The sequence below is a fragment of the Phyllostomus discolor genome, chromosome 1 (assembly GCF_004126475.2).
Source record: "Phyllostomus discolor isolate MPI-MPIP mPhyDis1 chromosome 1, mPhyDis1.pri.v3, whole genome shotgun sequence".
Taxonomy (NCBI): domain Eukaryota; kingdom Metazoa; phylum Chordata; class Mammalia; order Chiroptera; family Phyllostomidae; genus Phyllostomus; species Phyllostomus discolor.
Window position 1 is genome coordinate 67,324,391 of NC_040903.2, and position 23,579 is coordinate 67,347,969.

The 23,579-nt window shown below is 40.8% G+C and overlaps 1 protein-coding gene across 1 annotated transcript in view; it reads right to left on the bottom strand.

Annotated features, from left to right (window-relative positions):
- ITGA8 (integrin subunit alpha 8) overlaps nt 1-23,579 on the bottom strand; it is a 170,339-nt gene that overhangs the window by 67,994 nt on the left and 78,766 nt on the right. Inside the window, exons 14-15 of the mRNA XM_028508025.2 lie at nt 7,988-8,033; nt 4,981-5,088 (exon numbers count right to left, since the gene is read on the bottom strand). Coding sequence (XP_028363826.2) covers nt 4,981-5,088; nt 7,988-8,033 — 154 coding nt within the window. The remainder of the gene's footprint in view (nt 1-4,980; nt 5,089-7,987; nt 8,034-23,579) is intronic.

Here is a 23,579-nt window from a genome sequence, read left to right on the forward strand (position 1 = left end):
TTTACTGTACCCAGGTATATGAATACAATGTTTTCCTCTATATTTCTGTTAATATACACATACAACTAGAAAATAAATATGCATATATTTATCTATATATTTTTATTAAAAAACATATATCTACATATCCTACCAGTTGAACACAACACTAATACAATTAAGACTAATTATAAACACACAATACAAATATACAGATGTTTGTAGAATAGTATACCTGAAATCTATATAATTTTATTAACTTATGTCACCCCAATACATCCAATTTTAAAAAAAGACTGGTGAGGTTAGCTGATTTAATGATGGATTGATTAATCAAGTATTTGCTGCCTTTATTCAACACGTGAATATTTCCAAATGCCAGTCAGGGAAGAACTGGGCAACACAGCAGGGGAGCAGCTAATGGCAGAGCCCGGAGATGAGCAAGAACGTGCCGTATTAGAGGAACGTGAAGAAATTTCGTGTGGTTTGTGCATTACAGCAAGATGGGGAAGATCTGTGGGGGACAGGGCTCTGAAATTCATGTTAAAGAATCTGGATTTAATCCTAAGAGGCATGGAGCACCATGGTGTGATTAACCCGCACCCCCACTCTGCTGGGAAGGAGAGGGAACTCGGCAGTAACTTGCTGGGGAGTGGGATACAATGTCAGGCAGAAGCACTAGAAGAGGGAATGGCGAGAGAAGAAACAAACATAAGGAGCAGAGGGTGGCTGTCTCAAGCTAGGAAGGTACATGAAATGACATCTAAAGACAATAAAAAGAGGCAGGTATGCACAAGTGACGCTTTAAATGTAAATGAATGACCCACGGACATGGACAGTGGTGTGGGGATTGCCTGAGGGAGTGGGAAGGCGGGCTGGGTGGAGGGGGGCAAAAGGGGAAAAATTGGAACAACTGTAGTAGCATAAACAATGAAATATTTAAATTAAAAAAGAGACACTTTATAGTTTTGCCTTGAGGATACTCCAGAGCGTCGTCTGCCGTGGCTCGTAAGATGACCTGTTGACCTGTACTCAGGCCTGTTCTGTGGCCAAGGAAGGAACAAAAACGGCCAGTTGGCTCTGCCCGACTTGGCTGAACGTGCTCAGCTCCCTCCTGAAAAATGTCAAGCCCTAACAGCCAGTCTTTGAGATGGGTCTTTTTCACATTTCTAAGAAAGTAAAAATATAACAAAATACTTAAGGATGATTTAATGATGGTCTTAACATTTTTGCTAGTAAATATATAGTATGATTAGAATATTTCTACAGAATCCAAAAGGAATAAATAATCCCTAATCATACATTAATTATGTGTCAGCTTCCTGTGTCAAACAGTAAAATGTGTCACATCTGGGATTCATCTATCTACCGTGACCTCAGTCAACGTTTCCCTTCAGGGTAAATAATTTGCCACATGCCATTAAGCCAAAAGTTTCCTGAGATTTCTCTGTTATTACAGTGTTTTTACCACTTCCCCAGAGAAATCACAAATTCCAGCCCACTTCTACTTCTATTGATATATTCAGAGAAGACGAACAGTTAATCACATCTTTAAATTACCTAGCAGGTCTGGCTTTCAAAATTGGAATTGGTTTTCTGCATCTAACTTTTTTGGAAGCCCTTGGTTATCATAGAAAGCTGTGAACTATTATTAATAATTATTAATTGAGTTAAAATTTCAAACTAGAATTTATGTTCCTAGTCAATATGGTGCACGATAGTGTGAGTGGTTCTGAATGGAACAAAAAAAGATCAACTCAGCTCCCTCATCACATAAATTGCTGAATGAAACAGTCTATAGTGCTTCTGATAAGTCAGAGGCAGGACAACTCACTACAAACCCTGTAACACAAATCCCAACCCAATGCAATAATGGTTGGAACAAGGATTCTGTGATACAACAGTGCTCATAGCCACGGGTGATGGAGAAAGAATGAGATGAATGTGAAACAGGATCTAAGCGATTCATTTTTCCATCTGACCAATTCAATCCTATTTCATTCATAGCAAATACTATACTTCACATAAGGCTAGGCATACGTGAAGTTTTTTTTTTTCAGATTTGAGAAGTGTGTGGACTTTTAAATTTATAAAATGAAAAATTAGAAATTCTAGTAGTGGGCACTTTATACAACTACATCACTATTTGAAAGATGCAGAAATTGACATCAGTGGAAGCAAAGAACTATTTCCCAGTTAGAGTATACTTAATAGTTTTCAGATGTACAGTACAAAGTTATTTCAAATACAGATGAAAATTACAAAAAACAAAATCAACAAATACTTTTCAACCATTTTAGAAAAACTGAGCCAAATTCTTAGAACAAATTAAAAAGGTATCAAGAGAAACTCATTCTAGACTGAACCAGCTATGAGCTTTCATCTTCTGATGCTCTAAGCCACCATCCAAAATTTTGAATGTGAAAATGAAACATCTTTCAGAAAATGTATGCAACAGAATCAAATAATTACAAAGACATAGTCCATATATTTGTCCATATACCAAGTTGCATTTTATCTTAATAACATGATTTAATGCAACAAGGAAAATGGTGTATGAAAAGAAAGACATTTTGTTGTTACAAAGTAATATTCTTTCCATAAAACCAAACAGATCACATAATCTGTTAAAGCTACTTAAATTTTATAAAAAATACTGTACTAAAAACCCTGGGGAAAAAAACGACCTAATTTGAAACAACACTTTATTATCAGAGCGCTCCATAAACATGTGCTCAGAGGAGTTCAGCCTGGAGCCCACTCTGCCGCGAATGTGCAAACACAGCACCATCGGGGCAAATACTGAGTTTTTCAGACTCGCACCCGAACAGCTCTCCCAGCTCCTGCCATGTTCTTTAATCATGCTGGCGTAAGGGTAGGTGGTAGCTCTTTCACCTATTTTCTCAGATCAGGTTTTCATGATAATATTTTACGGTTTTCAACCGTTTTAAAGTGTGCTCAGGGCATTCCCCAGCTATTTTCAAAAGCTGGTTAAGGAGAGGACAGGCCTCTAAGAATGGGAGCTCCGGCAAAGAATGTTTTTCAAAGAATTCTTTGGGGTCTTCCTCAGCCCTACCCTCCACCCGCAAAGGCTTTGACTTGACTATGAACTCCCAGCCAAAGGCGATCAACAGCACGTTAAAACTGGCTGGAAACACTGAACTTCTTGGGGTCAAGACTCCATTCTCAGGAACCAAACATACTGTCTGAGTCAATGCACATCTCTGGGAAACAAGTGTGGATCTCAAACGCACCGAGTGTTTGTTGTTCTTTCAGAGGATATACCCTGGTGGCATTACCCAGGAGGACAGACACATTAAAGACAAGGTGGCGTTTTCTCAGGCTGTGTTAAAATCAAGTTCCATTTTGTACTCCCTTTGGATCACTGGCGAGATCCAAAGCAACCCTTTCTTTCAAAAGTTGTGTAAGCCATGCTCTCTAATAGCCCAGGCAAAGGAAGCATAGTTCTCCTGTTATCCTGATGATGAGATCATGGCCACAAAAATAGAGTTTCAGACACAAAAATCTCTATTTTTATAATGTTTACCTTCTGTCTAACTGTACATGCTAAGTTAGAAAACTGACATCTGTTTTCAGCAAAGGAAATCAAGTAATTTAACCCAAGCTTGACTACTGAAGAAAAAAAGGACACTGTGAGGGAGGCCTCTTGTAGTACCGGCTTCTCCCGCTAGGTGGGTGTTCTAGGAGCCCATCTGTATCAGTGTACCATCTGGTGTTGTTGTGAGAGGCTGGTTCAGCTTCAGTGAATTTTTTGAAGACTCCTTCAATGTGTTTGCCCATTTCGTGACGGGTGATTTATGAGCACACCTGCCCACACCAATCTGAGTGTTCAGCAGTTCTTGACCAAAACCAGAGTGACCCCCATGTGCCACTCTCTCTATTCACTCAATCTCACTCCATGCTATTTTTTTTTTGTCTGTTTGTTCCCTGGATGAAAAAAGTCCTCAAAGAGAAATGTGTTACCAGTGCACAAGGGATGAAACAAAACACAGCAGAAGCACTAAAAAGTATGAAAATCTACAAGTTCAAAAACTGTTTTGAGCAGTGGGTAGAACATCTTGATAGGTGTATTGCACCAAATGGAGAGTGTTTTGAAGGTGACTGAAGTTTAAACATGTAAGAATAAATACACAATTTTTTTATAAATAAATTCTGTTTTTTTTTTCTGGGTTCCTTCTGGTACTATGTCTGAAAAGTAGTTTCCATACTATATGTAAAAGCAAAAGTCAAGGTATTTTATTATATTTTCAGTTTGGTTAATGTTTTTTTTAAATATGCCAAGAATCTGAAAGAGATCTCCAAGATTTGTTTCATTGGGAACTTCCCCAAATGTCTTTATACATCTGACCTTTCAATAAGTGGTGGGTAGGGTTGCTGACTTCCAACCCACACAGTATAACTTCTGACTCTATGTTCAGCCCTCACATCTGCAGATTCAACCAACCACTGATGGAAACAGTGTTTAGCTTCGTAGTTGGGAATCTGCAGTCACGAATGCAAAAATGCCTTTTTTGATTCACAGTTGGGAATCTGCGGCTGGGGATGCAAAAATACTGTTTTTGATCCATGGTTAGTTGAATCTGAGGATGCAAAACCTACAGACACAAAGAGCCAACTATATTTATTGAAAAGAAATTTGCATATTAAGTGGACCTGCACAGCTTAAACCTGCACTGTTCAAGAGTCACCTGTAATTCTCATCTCACCTGGAGCCTGCAGGCTGAGGTAGCCTTCATGTGATAAGTTGACAGCAAAAAAATCAGCATCATGTCAGCATCCTGGCTTTTATTTATTTATTTTTTGAAAGACTTACTGCTTGCTACTCATATCTGGTGCACAGACCTGCAGCGTCAGCATCCTCTTGGAGTCTTTTTGTTTTGCTTTTTCAGAAGCTCAGAGTCTCAGGGCCCACCCCAGACCGATAGACCCAGAAGCTGCGTCTTCACAAAATCCCTGTGAGATTTGGCTGGACTAACTCACCAGGCCACAGAGGTCGTAGACTCTGGAATCTGGCAAGTTTTATTTTCCAGATTGATAATCATCGGGTGCAGCAGAAGCTGGGCATCCACCGTCACCACTGGCCTTGCTCTGCAGGGAGAAAACACAGGATTTCGATGAGCCACAGGAGCCAAAGGCAGAAGCCCACCCCACTTCTAGCAGCCACTGCCAACATTCCCAGGCTTTGTGCCAAGAATTTGCCTCACCACTTGAACAGGTGGGCATCAGACCCAACTAATTACCTCTGGGAGCTGGTGAATACAAACACAGGATGTGCGTCCTGGGCTCGGCAAAAAAAGTCACCACACACCTGCTTTGTGTATGGAGTGGGTTCATGGTACCTGGTGAGACTGTCACGAAATGCTTCTCTGGGGTCTGCTACTATATCTGTAGACATCATCCTACAGTCATTTGTGTTGGTAAGTACTTGACTTTTGCAATTTTTCTCCCTATTGTTCAACGATTTTTTTTAGTTTGGTAATTTTCTAGCCATGCTTTGCAGATTTAGCTCCACACAGAGCAGTGGTCCTCAATCCTGACTGAAAATGTAAGCACCCAGGAGCTTTAACACAGGTGACATGGCCACACCCCACCACGGGCAAACTGAGTCAGATCACTGGGGTCTGGGCCAAGCGCTGGAATGTTCAACAAACCTTCCAGGGGATTCTAATGTGCAGCCAAGTTCGAGGGGAGGGACTAATTGAAACTCAGTTCCCACAACCCATAACCAGATGAGTATAAGTCATAGGAAAGGGGACAGGACAATTTTTAAAGCTCAGTTCCGCGAAATGATAGCCGGGAAGCCTGAGCCCAGGCTTCAGGTGGCAACAGGAAACGACACTGCCTTGCCTACGTTTTCTCTGACCGGTGGGAAGGCTGTGCCTTGGGGCCGAGTGTTGTTTGGGACACTAAACAATTTCATGATTACAGCAAGGGGGCCCACTGGGAATTTCCCTAAACTCTGTTACCCTATTTATCTGTGCTCTGTGACGTAGTTTTGTTTTCAATATTGTGTTAGCTCCAGTCCTTGGAAAATGAGACAGGATTAGCCATGTAAGACATTTAGGGGGCACACATCCATGAGGGAAAGAAGGGGAAAGAGTGGAGGAGGCTACAGTCCGTGGTCAGACTGTGATGCCGGAGGATCCCTGAGAAGGAGCAAGGGAAGGGGAGAGTCAATAGGAAGTTCCAGCTGGACACGGGGTGGGGGCAAAGTTGCCTGTCAGGGGAGCTCCATGTCTCCTGGGAAGGGGCACAACCCCTGTTGCGCCGGCAATGGGCTGGGACAACTCATGGGGCATGTGACCCTGGTGCGAATGTGCTGGCAGATTCAGAGGATAGCAGGAGGACTGCTAGTCAGTTTCACTCCATGGGCTCTGATTGGCCCATCCTCGCGGCCACAACAAACAGAGCCTTATCCTTGCTGTACTTTGGGCGTTTCAGTCATCTGATTTTTTGTCACCTGAAGCGGACGGTGGCTGGTAAAAGTCAGCACTCTGAGTATGTGTTGGGAACTGGAGAAGAAGAAAATCTTACCTACTTGAGGAATCCCAACTTGAGACTATCCCTGGGAGTGGAGCCAGGTCAGCAGCACGTGCCCAGAACACCTGGGTCGGCTCTCTTCCTTTTGACTTGTTATCCTGACTTAGTGTCTCCCATTCCCATAAAATACTTTTTTAAGAGGAAAAAGAATCTAAAAATTTTCAGCACCAATTGTCTGCCTGTTACTATTCTGTGTACTTTACACACAGATTCCCACTTAATCCTTTTTAAATAACCTTATAAAATGAATATTGTTATCCCCACTTTACAGATGAAAAATCAGAGGCCCAGAAAGCTATAGGAATGAGGCCAAGACGACAAGCTGTGAGTGTGTGGGAAAGTCCAGGCATCTGGAGCCAGACCTCTCACATTTGAACACACTTCGAAGCATTTGTTCAATGCCTGCTAGTGGAGGCTATGAATTCCTGGTATTTTCTGTTCCCAAATTTAGCACCCTCACCTGATTACAGAGGCTAAGGGACAGAGTGACATTCTCCAACCCCACATTCCTTCTCTATAAGCACATTCTGATGCGTTTCTAAAGCAAAGGGGAACATTTAAATACAGTACCATCTAAAAATGTTTTGTTTTATAAGTTCTGCTAAGATTCATATTTTATTTAACATTATGCTGGTAGGGACTGGAAGTTTGGTCATCAAGCACAAGAATAAAAAGACAAGGATAAATGAAAGAGAAAAAAATGAGAGATAAAATCCCTCCACACTTTAAAAAGAACATCTAAATGTTCTCCCAAATAAATAAATGGTCAGGATATACTCTTTAAGGCAAAACCAACAACGAAAAGAAATGCATTTCAAATAATAAGAAAAACACATCCATTGATAGATGAATGCAGGAAGAAAATGTGGTGTATATATATATAATAAGATCTTGTTCAGCTACAAAAAAGGAAATCTTATCATTGAAACAACATGGAAGACCTTGAGAACATTATGCTATGTGAAAAAATTCAGACAAAGACAATACCACGTGATCTCATTTCTATGTGGAATTTAGAAAATAAAAGAATTTAAAAATGTAGATACAGAGAACAGATTGGTGATTGCCAGAGGTGGCAGGGGTGTTGTGGGCCATGGGCAAAATGGGTGCAGGTGTCAAAAGGCCACCTTTAAAACCTTTATAACCTTTATAACATTTCCCATTATAAAATACATGAGTCTTGCAATGTAATAGCAGGGTGACTATAGCTAATAAAACTGTGTTGTATATTTGAAAGTTGCTACGAGGGTAAATCTTAAAAGTTGTCACCACCAGCAAAAGAAATCTGTCGCTGTGTGAGGCAATGGAGGGCAGCTAGACTCACTGTGGTGATCATGTCACAGTGTGCAGTGTCGGTTCCTTACGTTGTGCACCTGGAACTAGGATAACGTTGTATGTCAATTATATCTCAATGAAAAACAACATTTGCATACCACCAACGACATACCTATAAACAGCTACTTTTCCTGTTCCGAATGCACCCACAATTAGATCTAAAAAAGACAAAAACACAAAACACATGCACAAATTTTATAGAAACAATGTGAGCTCATCATCGTAAATAGCACGCAGAGCATCCTGAAATGCCAATTGCAGAGTGAGAGTCATAAAAATAATTATAACAAATTGTACCTTTTTAAGACATTTAGAAAGGATATTGGAACTGCATTGTAATTGTTTAATATGACACGTAAACCAGTAGCTCTCAAACCCTTCTGGACTCAGGAAGGCCAACCTTCTAGACATGCTTAAGAAACTCATCATAACACTACCTCTCCCATCCTCCAGAGTCAAGGCACATCCCTTAAGGAAAGCAAAAGGGCAAAAAGCATGTGCAGAGCACCTACTGTGTGCCAGGCTGTTAAACATGTTGTTTTATTATTCTCCAACCAGCAACAACCCTATGAAGCAAGTAGTATTACCAACAGAGTGGGACACTTTGTCGTCTTGACACAACCATTTGCCCTTTACAAATAGTGTGAATGGTGAGTATACTTTTGGCAAAGTGATCAGCAGTGTATGAAGTAATCGGCATATTATAATGATCTTAAATAACAACAATGATAATAAGTAACACATATTGGACATTTACCACAGGCTGGAAATTTTTCTAAACAACTTACGTTACCTGACCCCTAACCAGAAGTTAGGAAGTCTCTATTATTAGCACAGTTTTGCCTGTGAGTAAACTGAAGCTTAAGGAGGCTAGCCCGTAAGATCACTAAAGTTCACAAAACCGGGAAGAGGCAGAGCTGGGTGACAGCAGGCTGGGTGGCAACAGCCCTGGGCAGCAGCAGAGCGATCTTACTCTATCTGAGGGGTGATGCTCACCATGACCTCAGCGACTGGCTAATACACGGGCAGAACTCTGTTTTTCTTAATCTAATTTATCACGGTTACTCTTGGTGAATACAATCCAATGAAAATAAAAATGACAATGACTAAGTATGCAGAATTCAGTTTAGAGGTAGAGGTGACGACATTGGATGTGGTAAAAATAATGGCCACAGGAGAAAACTTAGAATATTGAAACTATTAATTGCTTAATTCTAGTAGAACTGAAGTGAAAAAAGAAAAAAAGAAGAGGGCGGGAATACATTTGACCACTCCATATGGAAAAGTGATCAAGGAATTAAATTGGTTTAATGGAGTTTTCACAGGGAAATGGCTTGGAGTCACATTCCCTTGACACTCACTGTTCCGGGACATAGCAACAGGGTCAGACTGCAGGCAGCTATGACTGTCCTCTGGGGGCCCCTCTTGGCTAGGGCCTAGATGGATCACCCCTCAGGTGGATGACCCCGAGGCATGTACTTCCCCGTCTCCCAGATTTCCCCAGTGACACAGAGCCCTAGTGGCCCACAGTGACAACCTCTTTATAATAACCTGTCATTACACTTTCCTTCCCACACCTCTCTTCCCTACTCCCTTCCTGATGTTTTCTTTGGGTTATTTCTCAAAGAAATTACTTGCTTTCTAATCTTTGTCTTAAAGTCTACTCTAGAAGAAGCCAACCTAAGATACAATAATTTTGGTTTAAAATGTTTGTTTGTTTGTTTGTTTGTTTGTTTTAAAAAAACAGACTCAAACATCTTCATGGTGAAAACCAAGGCTGAATGTCTCTGGATTTGTCCATACGGAATCCAGTTCAGACAATAGCCCAGGACTGGACTCCAAAGCTCCACATTTTAAAAGCTGTGAGCACTAATGCTGAAGTAAGTCAAATGAAGATCCTTCATCATAGGATCTTCATACCCATGAGATTAAAGAATACATTAAGAAAAGGGCTACAACTTGGGCAGTGGGACGATCTTAGGTCATTTCAGGGGTCATGCTCACATTGTCCTTAGCAATTGACTAATACGTAGGGTTCAGATCTTTGAAGCCAGAAGCTGAAGTTTCTAAGTCTACCATTTGAAAATATCATACCATAACTTCCACTTTTTAGCTATTTTCACTTTTTTTTTCTGTTATATTCATCTCTTCCAGTTTATCAGCGACTTTTTACTATGTCAGAGGAAAATGAGCTACTGACTTGAAGAAACATGAACTCTGTTTTTCCTATGTAGTCATGGACTCAGTATTTAGGCAAGTGTAACCAGGTGGCCCTTGGCCTGAGCCATATCTGTTGACATGACACTGGACAGGAGAGTTCCGTTATGAAAACCGATTTGAGAGGAATTATGCACTTTGTTTTTGGATCCAAATATTTACATACCAAGAGCAGACATTTTGTAAATAACATGAATTGTAAGAATCAAGTCTCTGGAAATGGCAAAGCCAACAGGACTGTAAGCTCCTGCAGGGCAGGAATCTTTCTTCAGGTTTGCATAGCACAAATACTTTGTGGGATGGCATGGGTTGGTATAAATAATCTTTGCATCCACAGTACCAAGCACAGAGCCAGATTCAGAGCAGGGATTTATAAACGCCTGTGAAATAGGGCAATAAGTAATGACAAGGTAATATCCTCAAGACGAGAGAGATGAAGGAATGAGATGGTTATTCACACAAGCTAATGGAAACTGCAGTTAAATTCTGCCAGATTTTTGCATGTGCACTTGTAGGTATTTGGAGACATACACAAACACACAGACACACAGAGGCTCTATTCCAGAAAATTCTAGGAAGTAATATACTGGTTGGACCATGACAAGGTTGTCATTATAGATGATAAATTGACAAACACCCTCCTGATGATCTTGAGCAGAGGGCCTTTTTCTTTAGAAATGTTAATTCCTGTGCCTTAGGGTGGGAATTTTCCTACTCTAGAAAAATAAAATAACTGGCAAAATAGGCCACAGTTTTTTCATGAGAATGTGGCCACAGCCTTTCAGAGGCCAAGAATACAGTTATCTACCACAAAAGTATGTTTTCCTTTTGAGACACCACCTTGGTATCGTGCCTGCTGGAACAGTCTGGAAGCATTGATGCTCAGGACATTAAAAATCTCCAATCTCCCTCGGGCAGGAGAATTGATCTGCTGATTTGTGTTCATAATCAGTTTTTTCTTCCAAAATATGTGATATGTTTTGATAAGTAGTATGTGGTTTCCATATATATATGTATATATATTATGCATAATATATACATACATACAAGGTCTGTGCGGAAAACGTTCAGCCATTGTTAACATAATGAGGATGGTTTGGATGACATTGATGTAACCTGGCAGCCAAGGAGAGTGGACTGGAATGCACATGCATGAACAATGACAACTTCATTGGGAGCAGTAGACACCATTGAGTGAGCATGAGTACTGTGTGGCCATCGCATTCAAAGTGACTGAATGAATAGAGCAATAAATCTGCATCAAATTTTGCGTTCAACTTGAACATTCCTCCACAAAAACTATTCAGATGATTCAGAAGGCCACAGCTATGGGCAACCGGTGAGTAGCAGCTTCATCGTGGCAATGTGCCTGCTCACGCATCACATCTCATGCAGTTTTTTTGTGAAACATCAAATCATCCAGGTGACTCAGCTCCCCTACAGCCCAGATTTGGTGCCCTGTGACTTCTGACTTTTCCCAAAACTAAAATCACCTTTGAAAGGGAAGAAATTTCAGACCATCAGAGAGATTCAGCAAAATACGATGGGGCAGCTGATGGTAACTGGGAGAACTGTGTGAGGTCCCAAGGTGCCTACTTTGAAGGGGACTGGAGTGTCATTGTCCTATGTACAATGTTTGGTGTCTTGTACCTTCTTCGATAAATGTCTCTATTTTTCATGTTACATGACTGGATAACTTCTGGACATACCTTGTATATTTATATTTGTGTATATATATGGGGTGGGGCAATAGCAGGTTTATAGTTGTTTGTATGGAAAAATAATACAATAATTAATAATAATACAAGAATCCACCCTGTGTTTTGAGTACTCACAACTATAACCTACTTTTGCCCCACTCTGTATGTATACATACCTATATGTATACACACACACATAAATATATAATACATAGGGATACACACATACATATTTTGGGGTTCAAATTAATGTTTTTTTCAACCCTCACCCAAGAATATGTTTATTGACAATTTTTCAGAGAGAGGGAGAGAGAGAAGAACATCAATGTGATAGAGAAACATCGATCTGCTGCCTTCCATATGTGCCCCGGCCAGGGATCAAACCCACAACCTAGGTATGTGCCCTGCCCAGGGATGAAGCAGCAACATTTCGGTCAGAGAGAGGACAATGCTGTCACCAACAGAGCCACTCAGAAGGGCCAAATTAATGGTCTTATTTGCATCTTTCATACCAGCAGCGGAAACCAAAACATACTGACTGTCGTACATGGATATAGTTGAAACATAACAAGAAAAGATTCGAACTGTGTACATTGAGGAAGGGAAAGATTTCTTTTCACACCAATCTTTTCTTATGTTGTGGTTTCTGTATGTAGTAGAAATGAGGCATACCTTTTCCCCAATTTAATTCAGTATGAAGTAATACAACTTGTATGATCAACCATTTTGTCTTTAAGCAAAAGACATACACATATATACACACAAACACCTACACACACACCTGTTTTTAATTTTGCAGTATTCTGTCATGTTTAGGAATTTAAATGACAATCAAAAAACAAAGAATTTTGGTACTGGTATTTGGAGTCATAACTCTGCCAACTTTCTCCTTCACTTTGAGACAACAGGTCTTATGCTATTACCTAATGTTTACTTTCTCATAGAAATTTCTTGAAGGCAGATTCTGAAAACCAACAAACAAAAACTGTGCCTTTCTTTATACAAAGACACTTACCCATTTCTTTTCCTTGAAGAAAAAAAAGGGAAACTAAAATTGGTTCTTTCCTGTTAATCAAAAACAATTCTCAGAATGCTGGAGTCCTTTGTTAGCACCTCACATTGCTTGAGAAACATGGTTTATTTTCCTTTTGGCTTTTGACGGAACAACTCAGTACTTTTAAGGATACAAAACAGGGGCATTAGCATCAATGCAGGATCAGTTGGCAAGAAAAAATAACCCAAAAAATGTGAGGTCATAGGAGATATATTACACCTCCGTTTTGTATTTCACTTCTCCAAAATTGTTATTTTTAAATGAAAAAGAAGAGCCAAGTTTTTAAAGTGGTAGTTGGACTACAGAGTCAGATTTCATTAATCTATGAAGAAAATTCTGGAGTTGGAAGAAGTTCTATTTGAAAACATCAGCCTTGTTTTGAGTGTAGACTTGATGTTTGGGTTTAGGTGGGCAGGGTGCAGGGAGGAGAGAACAAACACTTCCTGGGGGACCGCTGAGGGGGAGACAGAAGGAAAAGCACCACGGCCCCCCGAGTGCACAGTTCATAAACTCCGAGACTTCCCATCTGCCACTTTTTGCTTGTCATTTCTTACTCTCTCATCTTGCTGAGAAATACTAATGCTGAAGTCTGTTGCAGAAAATGCCATCAGGCAGCACCTTTTTTATTTCGAAATTTTAAAAAGTTAATATTTTTAAGTATTTTTATTGATTATTCTGTTACAGTTGTCCCAATTTTTTTCTTTTGTACCCCTCTGCCTGGTACCTCTCTTCCCTCCAGCAATCTCCCCTCCTCCTTAGTTGATGTCCATGGGTTGTGCTTCTAAGTTCTTTGGCTTCTCCCTTTCCTAAACTGTTCTTAACCTCCCCCTGTCTATTCTGTTCCCACCAATTTTGCTTCTTGATCCCTACACCATTTCCTCTTTCCTCCTGCCCCTGCTCAGCGGACGACCTTCCAAATGATCCTCATACCTATGATGCTGTTCCTGTTCTGGTTGTTTGTTTGCTTAGTTTGTTTTTATTTTTTAGATTTAGTTGATAGTTCTGAGTTTGTCGTCATTTTAATGTTCATAGTTTTGATCTTCTTTTTCTTAAATAAGTCCCTTTAACATTTCATATAATAATGGCTTGGTGATGGTGAATTCCTTTAGTTTTACCTTGTGTGGGAAGCATTTTATCTTCCCTCCTGTTCTAAATGACGGCTTTGCTGGATAGAGTAATCTAAGTTGTAGGTCATTGCTTTTCATCACTTTGAATACTCTTTGCTAGTCCCTTTTTGTCTTCAGTTTCCTTTGGGAAATCAGCTGACAGCCTTATGGGAACTCCTTTGTAGGTAACTCTCTCATTTTCTCTTGCTGCTTGTAAGATTCTCTCTTTATTTTTAACCCTTGGCATTTTAATTATGAAGTGTCTTGGTGTGGTCCTCTTTGGGTCCAACTTGATTGAGACTCTCTGTGCATCCTGGACTTGCATGTGTATTTCTTCACCAAATTAGGAAGTTTTCTTTCATTATTTTTTCAAACAAATTTCCAATTTCTTGCACCTTCTCCTTTTTCTGGAATGCTAATGATGTGAATGTTGGACCTCTTGAAGTTATCCTAGAGGCTGCTTATATTGTCCTCATTTTTTTTGGATTCTTTTTTCTTCTTTTGTTCTGATTGGTTGCTTTTTGCTTCCTTATGTTCCAAATTACTGATATGATTCTCAGCTTCTTCCAGTCTACTGTTGTTGCCCTGTAAATTGTTCTTTATTTTAATTAGTGTATCCTTTGTTACTGACTGGATCTTTTTTATGCTATTGAGGTCCTTACTAAGCTCCTTAAGCACTCTTATAACCAGTGTTTTGAACTCTGCATCTGAGAGATTGCTTATCTCCATTTCTTTCAGTTCTTTTCCTGGAGTTTTGATCTATTCTTTCATTTGGGCCATGTTTCTTTCTCTCCTCATTTTGGCAGCCTCCTTATATTTGTTTCTATTTATTAGGTAGAGTTGCTTTGACTCTGTGTTTTGGCAGTGTGGCCTAATGTAGTAAGTGTCCTGTGGGGTCCAGTGGCACAGCCTCCCCTATCATCCAAGTTGGGTATCCCAGGTGTGCCCTTTGTTTGGGCTGAGCACACACTCCTCTTGCAGTAGAGCTTTGGTTGCTGTTGGCAGATCAATGGGAGGGATTTACCCAGACAAGTCAGCTGCAAGGATTGGCTGTGACCACTGACCACCAACCTCCACCCTCTGTGCAGGATCAGCTGTGCAGGGGCGGGGTGACAGTGCTCTGGAATGGTCTGTAGCAGTCTACTGGGTACACTGGCCCTGGGGTTTCCTGGGTGGTGTGGGCCAAGGTCAGCCTCCACCTGTGTTTTGCCAGGGTCCACCCTTCCTGAGCTATAAAGCAATCTGAGATGGTGCTACTTGTGCTGGTCTGTGAGATTCTCAGGTGAAACCAAGCTGTGAAACCAAGCTGTGAAACCAAACTGGCTGCTGCTAATGCTTGGCCTGGGGTTCCCTGAGGCCAGCTGTTGCTTGTTTGATAGGATTTAGGAAGCTGGGAACCAGGAGCCAAGACCAGCCATTCATATGGAAAAGCAGCTTGGGAGGGCCTCTAAACTGGATGGGGTGGAGTCCCTGGGGATCTCCAAGGCAGGTCAAACAGTGTTAGCCAGGTTGATGGAGCCTCCAGTGCGGCACCAGCCTAACGGCTCCATGGCTGTACATGGGGAAGGACTCAGAAAAGAGACAATGTCCTCCACTCATCCTGATGGCAGACTTTTCAGCCTCTCTCACTATGCCACTGGTATTCTTTAAGCTGTCACTCTGACACTGGAGCTCAGAGGTGTGAATCTAAGTAGGTGAGTCTGGTGTGGGTTCTTTAAGAAGAGCTGCTTAGGGCTCCAGAAGTTTTTTCCACCAACTCAATCCCCACTGGTTTTTGCAGCCAGAATGTGTGAGGACTTATCTTCCTGGCACTGGAACCCTGGGCTGGGGGGCCTGGTGTGGGGGGTGGGATTCTTCGATTCCAACTTATCCCTCCAAAGTTTCTATCCCCCACACATAGGTGAGGGAGCAACCTGTTCTGCATCTGCACCCCCTGTCCAGTCTGGATGGATGTGGTTTCTTTAATTCCATAGTTGTCATACTTCCACTCAACTTGATTTCTTACACTCCTGAGTGATGACTGTTCTATATTTTAGTTGCAATTTTGATGTAGTTGTGTAAAGAGGTGAGCCTTGTCTGCCTACATCACCATCTTGACATAGAGGGAAGCCCTCTAAAAAATCAATATTTTAAAATAACTCTGGACAATGAGAATTGCTATATAGAAACTCTAAATAAATGAGAAACATGGGAATGTAAACCTAACAATTGCATAAAAAAATTATGGTTTCTTTAAAAGGCAGACTCCCTGAAACATGACCAAAAAATGTAGGGATCACAAAGGAAATTTTAAGATTTAAACTTTAGCTAAAAATCTGGGTAAGGTCAAAAAAGCAGTGAAAAAAATGAGGGAAGATGTTTATAATGTATATGACTTATCAAGTGTGAATATTTTTCAATGATTAAAAGTATGTCTGGTACCTAGTAAAAAATAAAGGTTAGTTGTTATTATTAACCCTAATTCATAATAGAAACTCAAATAAATTAATAATAAAACTATAAACATTTTACTACAAAGATTATAGTCAATTAACATAAACTAAATAGCTATGATCAATAAATACATGAAAAGATTTTCAACCTCATCAGTCATCAGGAAATACAAATGAAAGGTATAAGGAGATATCATTTTTGACCTTTCAAACTAGAAAAGATATAAAAATTAGTACTAGGCACTACTGGGTAGAAAGCCAAGGACCAACAGCACATATGCTCTGTTTGTGGGAATATCAACTGGCACAATTTTTAAAAACTTAATAAAATTTATTGGGGTAACATTGGTTAATAGCATTATATAAGTTTCAAATGTATGATTCTTTTTTTCTTATGGCTTTATATTTTGTTTAATTTTTAACTTTAAAAATTTTTTTATATTTTTTATTGTTGTACTTGCACCTGTGTATTGCATTATGTGCTTACTATCCTAAGTCCAGTCTCCTTCTACCATCTTATATTTGACCCCCTTTTCCTTCTTTCTCTCCCTTCCCCTCTGATACCCACTATACTGTCTGTGTCTATGAGTTTTTGCTTGTTGCTTTCTGTTTTATATCCCATATATGAAGTGAAATCATGTGGTTCTTGTCCTTTTCCATCTGACTTATCTCAGCGTGATGTTCTCAAGATGCACCCATGTTGTCGCAAATGGCAATAAGTCATCTTTTCTTGTGGCTGAGTAGTATTCCATTGTAGGTATGGACCACAGCTGCTTTACCCTCTCATCTGTTGAAGGACACACTATGCCTTGGCTATTGTGAATGATGCTGCAGTGAACACAGGGGTACCTGTATCTTTATGAATAAGTATTTTCAAATTTTCAGAACAGGAATTGCTAGGTCATATGGTAAGTAGCTCTATTCTTAATATTTTGAGGAAGCTTCATATTGTTTTGCATAAAGCCTGTATAGTAACAATTTTCATTCCCACCAGCATTACAGGAACGTTCTCTTTTTTCCACATCCTCTCCAAAACTTGTTCTTTCTTGTCTTATTGATGATAGCCAAGAGGTGGTATCATTGTTGGTTTGCATTTCCCTAATAGCTAGTGAGGCTGAGCATCTTTTCATAGGTGTTTTGGCCATCTTCATGTCTTCTTGGGAAAAGTGGCACAATTTTCTTGAGAGGTGGTGTGGTGACACATATGACAATGCAAACCTTTGACTGGCATTTGCACTCTAGGTATTTATCCTTGGGATACATTGAACAATTACGCAAAGGTGTACAAAACAAAAGGTAGCTTTCTAAACATTTTAAATATACTAATTCCTTTGTTACCACAATCTTAGGTGTGGAAGACGAGCTTTAAACCCAGGCCTTCTGGCTACAGAGCCCACATGTTTAACTATTTTTCCATGCTGCCTCCCAGAAGCATATCTACAGGCTATTTTTTCTCTTAAAAAAATTAAAATCGAGGTCTATTTTACATACAGTAAATTTTATTCTTTTTCAATATTCTGTTCTGAGAGCTTTGATAAATGTGTCTGATCTTGTAACCACCAACACCACACTCCAGAAGAGGACAGTTCCATCATCCAACAGTGTCCCCGTGCTGCTTTGTGGTGATGCCCACTCCCACCTCCACCCTGAGCCTCCACATCAACTCATCTGTTCTCCAGAACATCGTATAAATGGAGGCACACAGTGTGTAGCCATTTAGTTCTGGCTTTTCTCACCCAGTTTAGTGCACTTGCCATGCATCTGTGATGTTGCACATGTCCAAAGTTCATTCCTTTTCAGTGCTGAGTAGTATTCCACTGTGTGGATGGCCCACGGTTTGTGTATCCACCTCTGGCTAAGTTGTTTCCAATCTTTGGAAAGTTACTATAAAGATTTGTTTGCAGGTTGTTGTGCACCTACAGGTTGATTTTAATATGTAAATTGTCTCTTGTTAAATCCCTAACATCTTTGCAGCCTTCTTTTAAATGCAATGTTTTTATTTCAAGTGGAAAATTACTGAGTAGAGGGTAAAAAAGTAGGAATTCTAAATTTCAGTTCACTTTGCCACTGGCTTCCTAATGACTCTGGACAAGTCACCATCCATTGCCAAATCTCTGGTGAAGTCCTCAAGGTTCCAGATGGGAGAGCCAAGAGTTCAGTAGAGTTGGATGGGGTCCCATGACTGCGCTCCCTCTGCTCTGATTTATAATCCAGGACTCGCCTTTGTCTCTTGAGTCAGCTTTGCTCCTGCAGGGTTTGGCTCTTCTCTTGTCTCCATGGTGGGACAGCCCCTTTTTGGCTCTGTCCCTGGCTTAACCAAACCTAGACATCAGCCTGCTCACCTCCAGGACTCAGCTGCCTGAACTCATGGTCCACAGATTGCTGGCTTCCCTCTTGGCAATGCTGATGCTTACCGCTCCCAGCACTTCCTGCAGGCACTTCTCATCCAGGCTCTGTCTCTGCTAAGCCCCTGCCCACACGAATGAAGGTTATGAAGTCTCTTACCTGGATCCACCCATGGCCTGCTCACTTGCATACAAGGATGATGTTAAGAGAAATGATGGAATTAAAGATAATGTGTGAAATGATGGGGTTAAAGATGGTGTGTAAACATGGCAATATTGACTTGTAAGTGGGTTATGAAATTGGCTTACGCGTCTGGTACTGGAAAAAAGAGCCCACATCCGTGGGAAGCAGGCTTTTAGACAAGTCTCTTAGACGAGTCTCCAGAGTTTGGCAAATGTGTTCATCTAAAAATAGAGGCAGCCTTTCTTCCTTGCGTTTTTATTGCAACATGCAAAATATTACTGAGAGGAAGGTTATGAGTTGAGGAAGAAATGTTTGAAAAAAAGCGCGTCATTTTATCCCAAAAAGTAATAATCCTAACGATCTGTCTGAAATGCTTCCAAATGAACTCTGAAGAAAAACATTTATGAGTTGGAACATGGTATTAGGTTGCAACATTCTAATTTACTCGGGGTTTATTTTCCTCTAAAAAAAATTCCACAAAAAAATAAGAGTGAAATATCAAACAACAAGTCTGCTTTAAGAAAATAGTTTTTTAAAATAAATTGTTAGCATTTTGTGGCTGCAAGAGTCCCCTCTGTCCCTCCCATTGCCTGGTGCTCACTTGTTGCATTCCATGTCACTGTACCTAAGACACTTCACTTTGACCTTGTCGTGGCCACAATTATAACATGTGTGCCATCCAATCAGTTGCTCAGAGTCCTGGAGAAAACTGTGTTTCTTTAGGACCAGTTCCATTTATAGTGGCTGCTTGTTGGGGATGACCGCATACAAGATACCAGAAAAGCCTGATATCTCACAGCCACTTTCCCTGTCTCCTGCCTGACAGGTAAAATCCTATGATTAAATCATTATAGGACTTCGAGGGTTTGATTGAGTGTTCTGGACTGAACTGTGAATCCCTAATCCCCCAGTACCTCAGAATGAGACTCTACTTGGAGATAAGGACTTTAAAGAGTTCATTAAGTTAAAATGAGGTCATTAAAGGAGGCTCTGATCTAATCTAACCAGTGTCCATAGGAGAAGAAGGGATTGGACACAGACACAGATGGAAGACCATGTGAGGACGCAGAGGAAGATGGCCACCTGCAAGCCAGGCAGAGAGGCCTTGGAGGAAACCAACCCATCTCACACCTTGATCTTGAATTTGCAGCCTTCAGAAATGTGAGGAAGTAAGTTTGTTATTTGAGTTACCCAGTGTGTGGTGCTTAATTATGGCAACTCTAGCAAACTGACATACTCAGATACAGGAGATCCTCAAATAATGCCATTTTGTTCAGTGTTGATGAGATGTCCTAGGAACTTAACTCTTGTCTGCATCAGTTAGCCTATGGTAAAATTGGTTTTGCTATCCTTTTGCTTCAGTTCCAAGAACCTAATGAAGACATTAAGTAAGGACTTAACAAATGCTTAGAGTTGCAAAGGAGGTAAGAAAAGAAGGGAAGACATTTACACAGTGGTTTCCTATACTGGGCACCCTCATTCAGCAGCTCATTGAACACCCACCATAAGCCAAGTTCTGTCCCAGCTGCCAAGGATTCAGCAGTGAGCCGCCAACACATCCCCTGACTTCGAGGTACTTCATCTATTGGTCAGCTCTCCCAGGGAGCTTGTTGAAAATGCAGACCAGCACCCACTGAATCAGAGGCCCTGGGTGCCACCTACTGCCCTGGATAACTTATATCCTGATGAGAATAAAGGTATTAGGTCCTTCCTAATTGCACATTTAGGGAAGGAAATGTGCAATTCCTTCCTGCACATTTGAGGAAAGGAAATAAATAGTGTAAGTTTCTATAGCTGATGTGGAGGAGCCCTTGGGACAGAAAGGAAAGGAAGCCAGGATTGAGAGGGGCTGAACATCTCTGAAATGACCTTCACCTACATCACAGTCTAGCCTGAGGGCTGCTCTGCTGTTAGGGTTGGTAGTTTTTAGAAAACCAGATGCTAATAATGTCATCACAGGAAAATGTCAGTGAGAAAATACAAAATGACGGCCACATAGAAAGAAGAGCAGTACATGAACAACGTTCACAAAAAGAAAAGACTGAAGAGAATTTTGCTGCTGTGTCAGTTATTTTAAAAAATCTCTCCTTCCTCATCTCCTAGGAAGCTTTAGGCATAAATGACCCAAGTCATTGCCTTAAGGCACAGACCTAGGTGTGGAGCCAAGAGCCCGGACCTCAGCATTAGGAATTGCCTCCGGTCTCTCCCACATGTATTTGGTGGGTGGTATTAAGAAATAACAACTTTGACTATATGGAGTTCCTTATAGTTGGCACATCACCTTCCCAGCAATGGTGTGATGACCTTTTTTGGCAGGGGGTGGGGGGAATGCTGGAGAACCTAAGATTTAGAGATGGAAGTGGTGTGTCCAGGCTACAGAGCTAACAAACAATGGGTAAAGAAATGAGAATATGGGTCCCCTGACTGCCAGGGGTTTGCTGGTCCTGATGTAGCAGTCTGAACAGCAATCAGCATTTAAATGTCCAGTGAAGACAGAGCTATGGTCAAGGGTTCTGCTTGTCAAGAATGAACACACCACCTTGAGAGGTGCCTCCAGAATGCCAGGAGAGGGTGTCAAAAGTTTATTTTAAAGGGCATCATCTCTATGTACACTTCCATTCTTAGTCTGCACAGGAGTAAAACTGTTTACTAGATTTATATAGAGTCGGAAGATAGAGGCCAGGTAAAGAGAGAGGAGAACAATAGTTTATATGACAAAGTGTGTGACTGGGAGGAAATTTCATTCATTCATTCATTCATTCAATAAATATATACTAGGTGTTGGCCACTGCTTTGGGCACTAGGGATCCCACAGTGAGCAAAACCAAAGCCAGTGCTTGCCATCCATTAATAAAATGTCCAGTCTAGTGGGGCAAATGATCACACAAATCACACAAATGTATAATTCAATCTGAGATGTTTTTAGAGGAAGGACAACAGTCAGGGAAAGCTTCCTGAGGAAGTGACATTTGAACTGAGTTCCTAAATGGGAAGTGAACTCCGGGAAAATGTCCAGAGTGTGCAAAGACGGAAGGGAAGCTTCAAGTAAAGTACACTAAAATATGGCTTTAAAATTGCATATTAATAAATTAAAATGACTCATGGAAAGAACATGCAGGGGGAGGTCAGAAATAATGTGGAGATTCTAATGCAAGGGAACTTATTCTGACTCCTCCACATCCTCCCGTCCCCTCCCTGCTCCCACGGCAAGGCAGCAAGTTTTTAACTAGATCTTTAAAAGCAGGGTCAAGTAGAGATGATACCCTGCCATATTTGCCTTGGGTTTCAGAAAGAAGCCAGCTTCTAGGATTGAGTGTTTGGAAGGTAGTGACTTCCCAGTTTCTGGTCCAGCATGTAAGAAACCTGGAAATCGTCACTCTGTCCTAACAAGTAAAAAGTTGAACAAACTTTTAAAATAAAAAACTCTTAGATCCATAAGAGAAATGAGGTCACAGGGCATAATGCTGCTCCCCAAATTGAAGACACTGACAGGCAAACACAGCGAATGAAAACAGTGGCAATCTTATCAGAGCAGTGATCTCCATGGGAACCAGGCAGGAGAATCTGGACTGTGATTGGCAAACATTGCTGCACACTCAGTGTGGCCAACTTTGAAAGTTAAAAAGTCCAGGAGGATCAAGTCACCAGGTGTGGAGGGCGCAGCTTTCTCATTTTACCTCCTAGATCTCTACTGGGTACTCACAGTGAATATCAGAAACCCCCCTGGTGGGTGGAGCCAGAAAAGAAATGGTTGTGACAGAAGCCAGAGCACTCTGTTCTTTTGAACAAGGTCTGCCCTCACAGAGAATCTATTCAAACAGAGCCTCACTGACCTGGGGAAGGGAAATGCCCAACTGCAGCCCACTCTAGTCACCCTGTCCCACCCCTGCTTGGGGTGGGGGTACTGAGAAACACATGTGAAGTTCATAGTCCAGAGGCTGACTGAAGACTGAGACATAATCATAGGACTCTAAAACACTTCCCCTCCCCTGATACATACAACCACATCACTCAGGAGCTATCTATAGCAGTTCCTGCACTCGGTACATCATGCTGGCTATCAAAAAAATATTATAAGATATCCACATAAATAAACCTATACACTGACCTTACAATCATAAAAATATCTGGCTTACAGATGTAAATGTAAAACACAGAACCATAAAACTCCTAGAAGATAACCTAGGAAAAAAGGTCATGCGCTATATGACCTTGGGCATGGCAATGACTTTTTAGATGTAACACCAAAGTCATGATCCATGAAAAGAAAAAGGTGATAAGCTGGATGACATTAAAATTAAAAACTTTCTGCTCTGTGAAATACAGTGTTAAGAGAATGAGAAGACAAGACACAGACTAGGAGCAAATATTTGTAAAAAAACACACAGATAAAGGATGTTATCCAAAATATACAAAGAACTCTTAAAGCTCAAGAATGAGAAAACAACCCCGTTGAAAACTGGTCAAAGACTTTAACAGACACTGCACTGAAGAATATCTACAGATGTTAAATAAGCACACACAAAAATGCTCACATTATATGTAAGTCATCGGGAAAATGCAATGTAAAACAGAGAGATAACACCACACACCTATCAGGGTTGCCCAAAACCCACACACTGACGGCACCAGATGCTGGAGAGGATGTGAGGCAGTAGAAACTCAC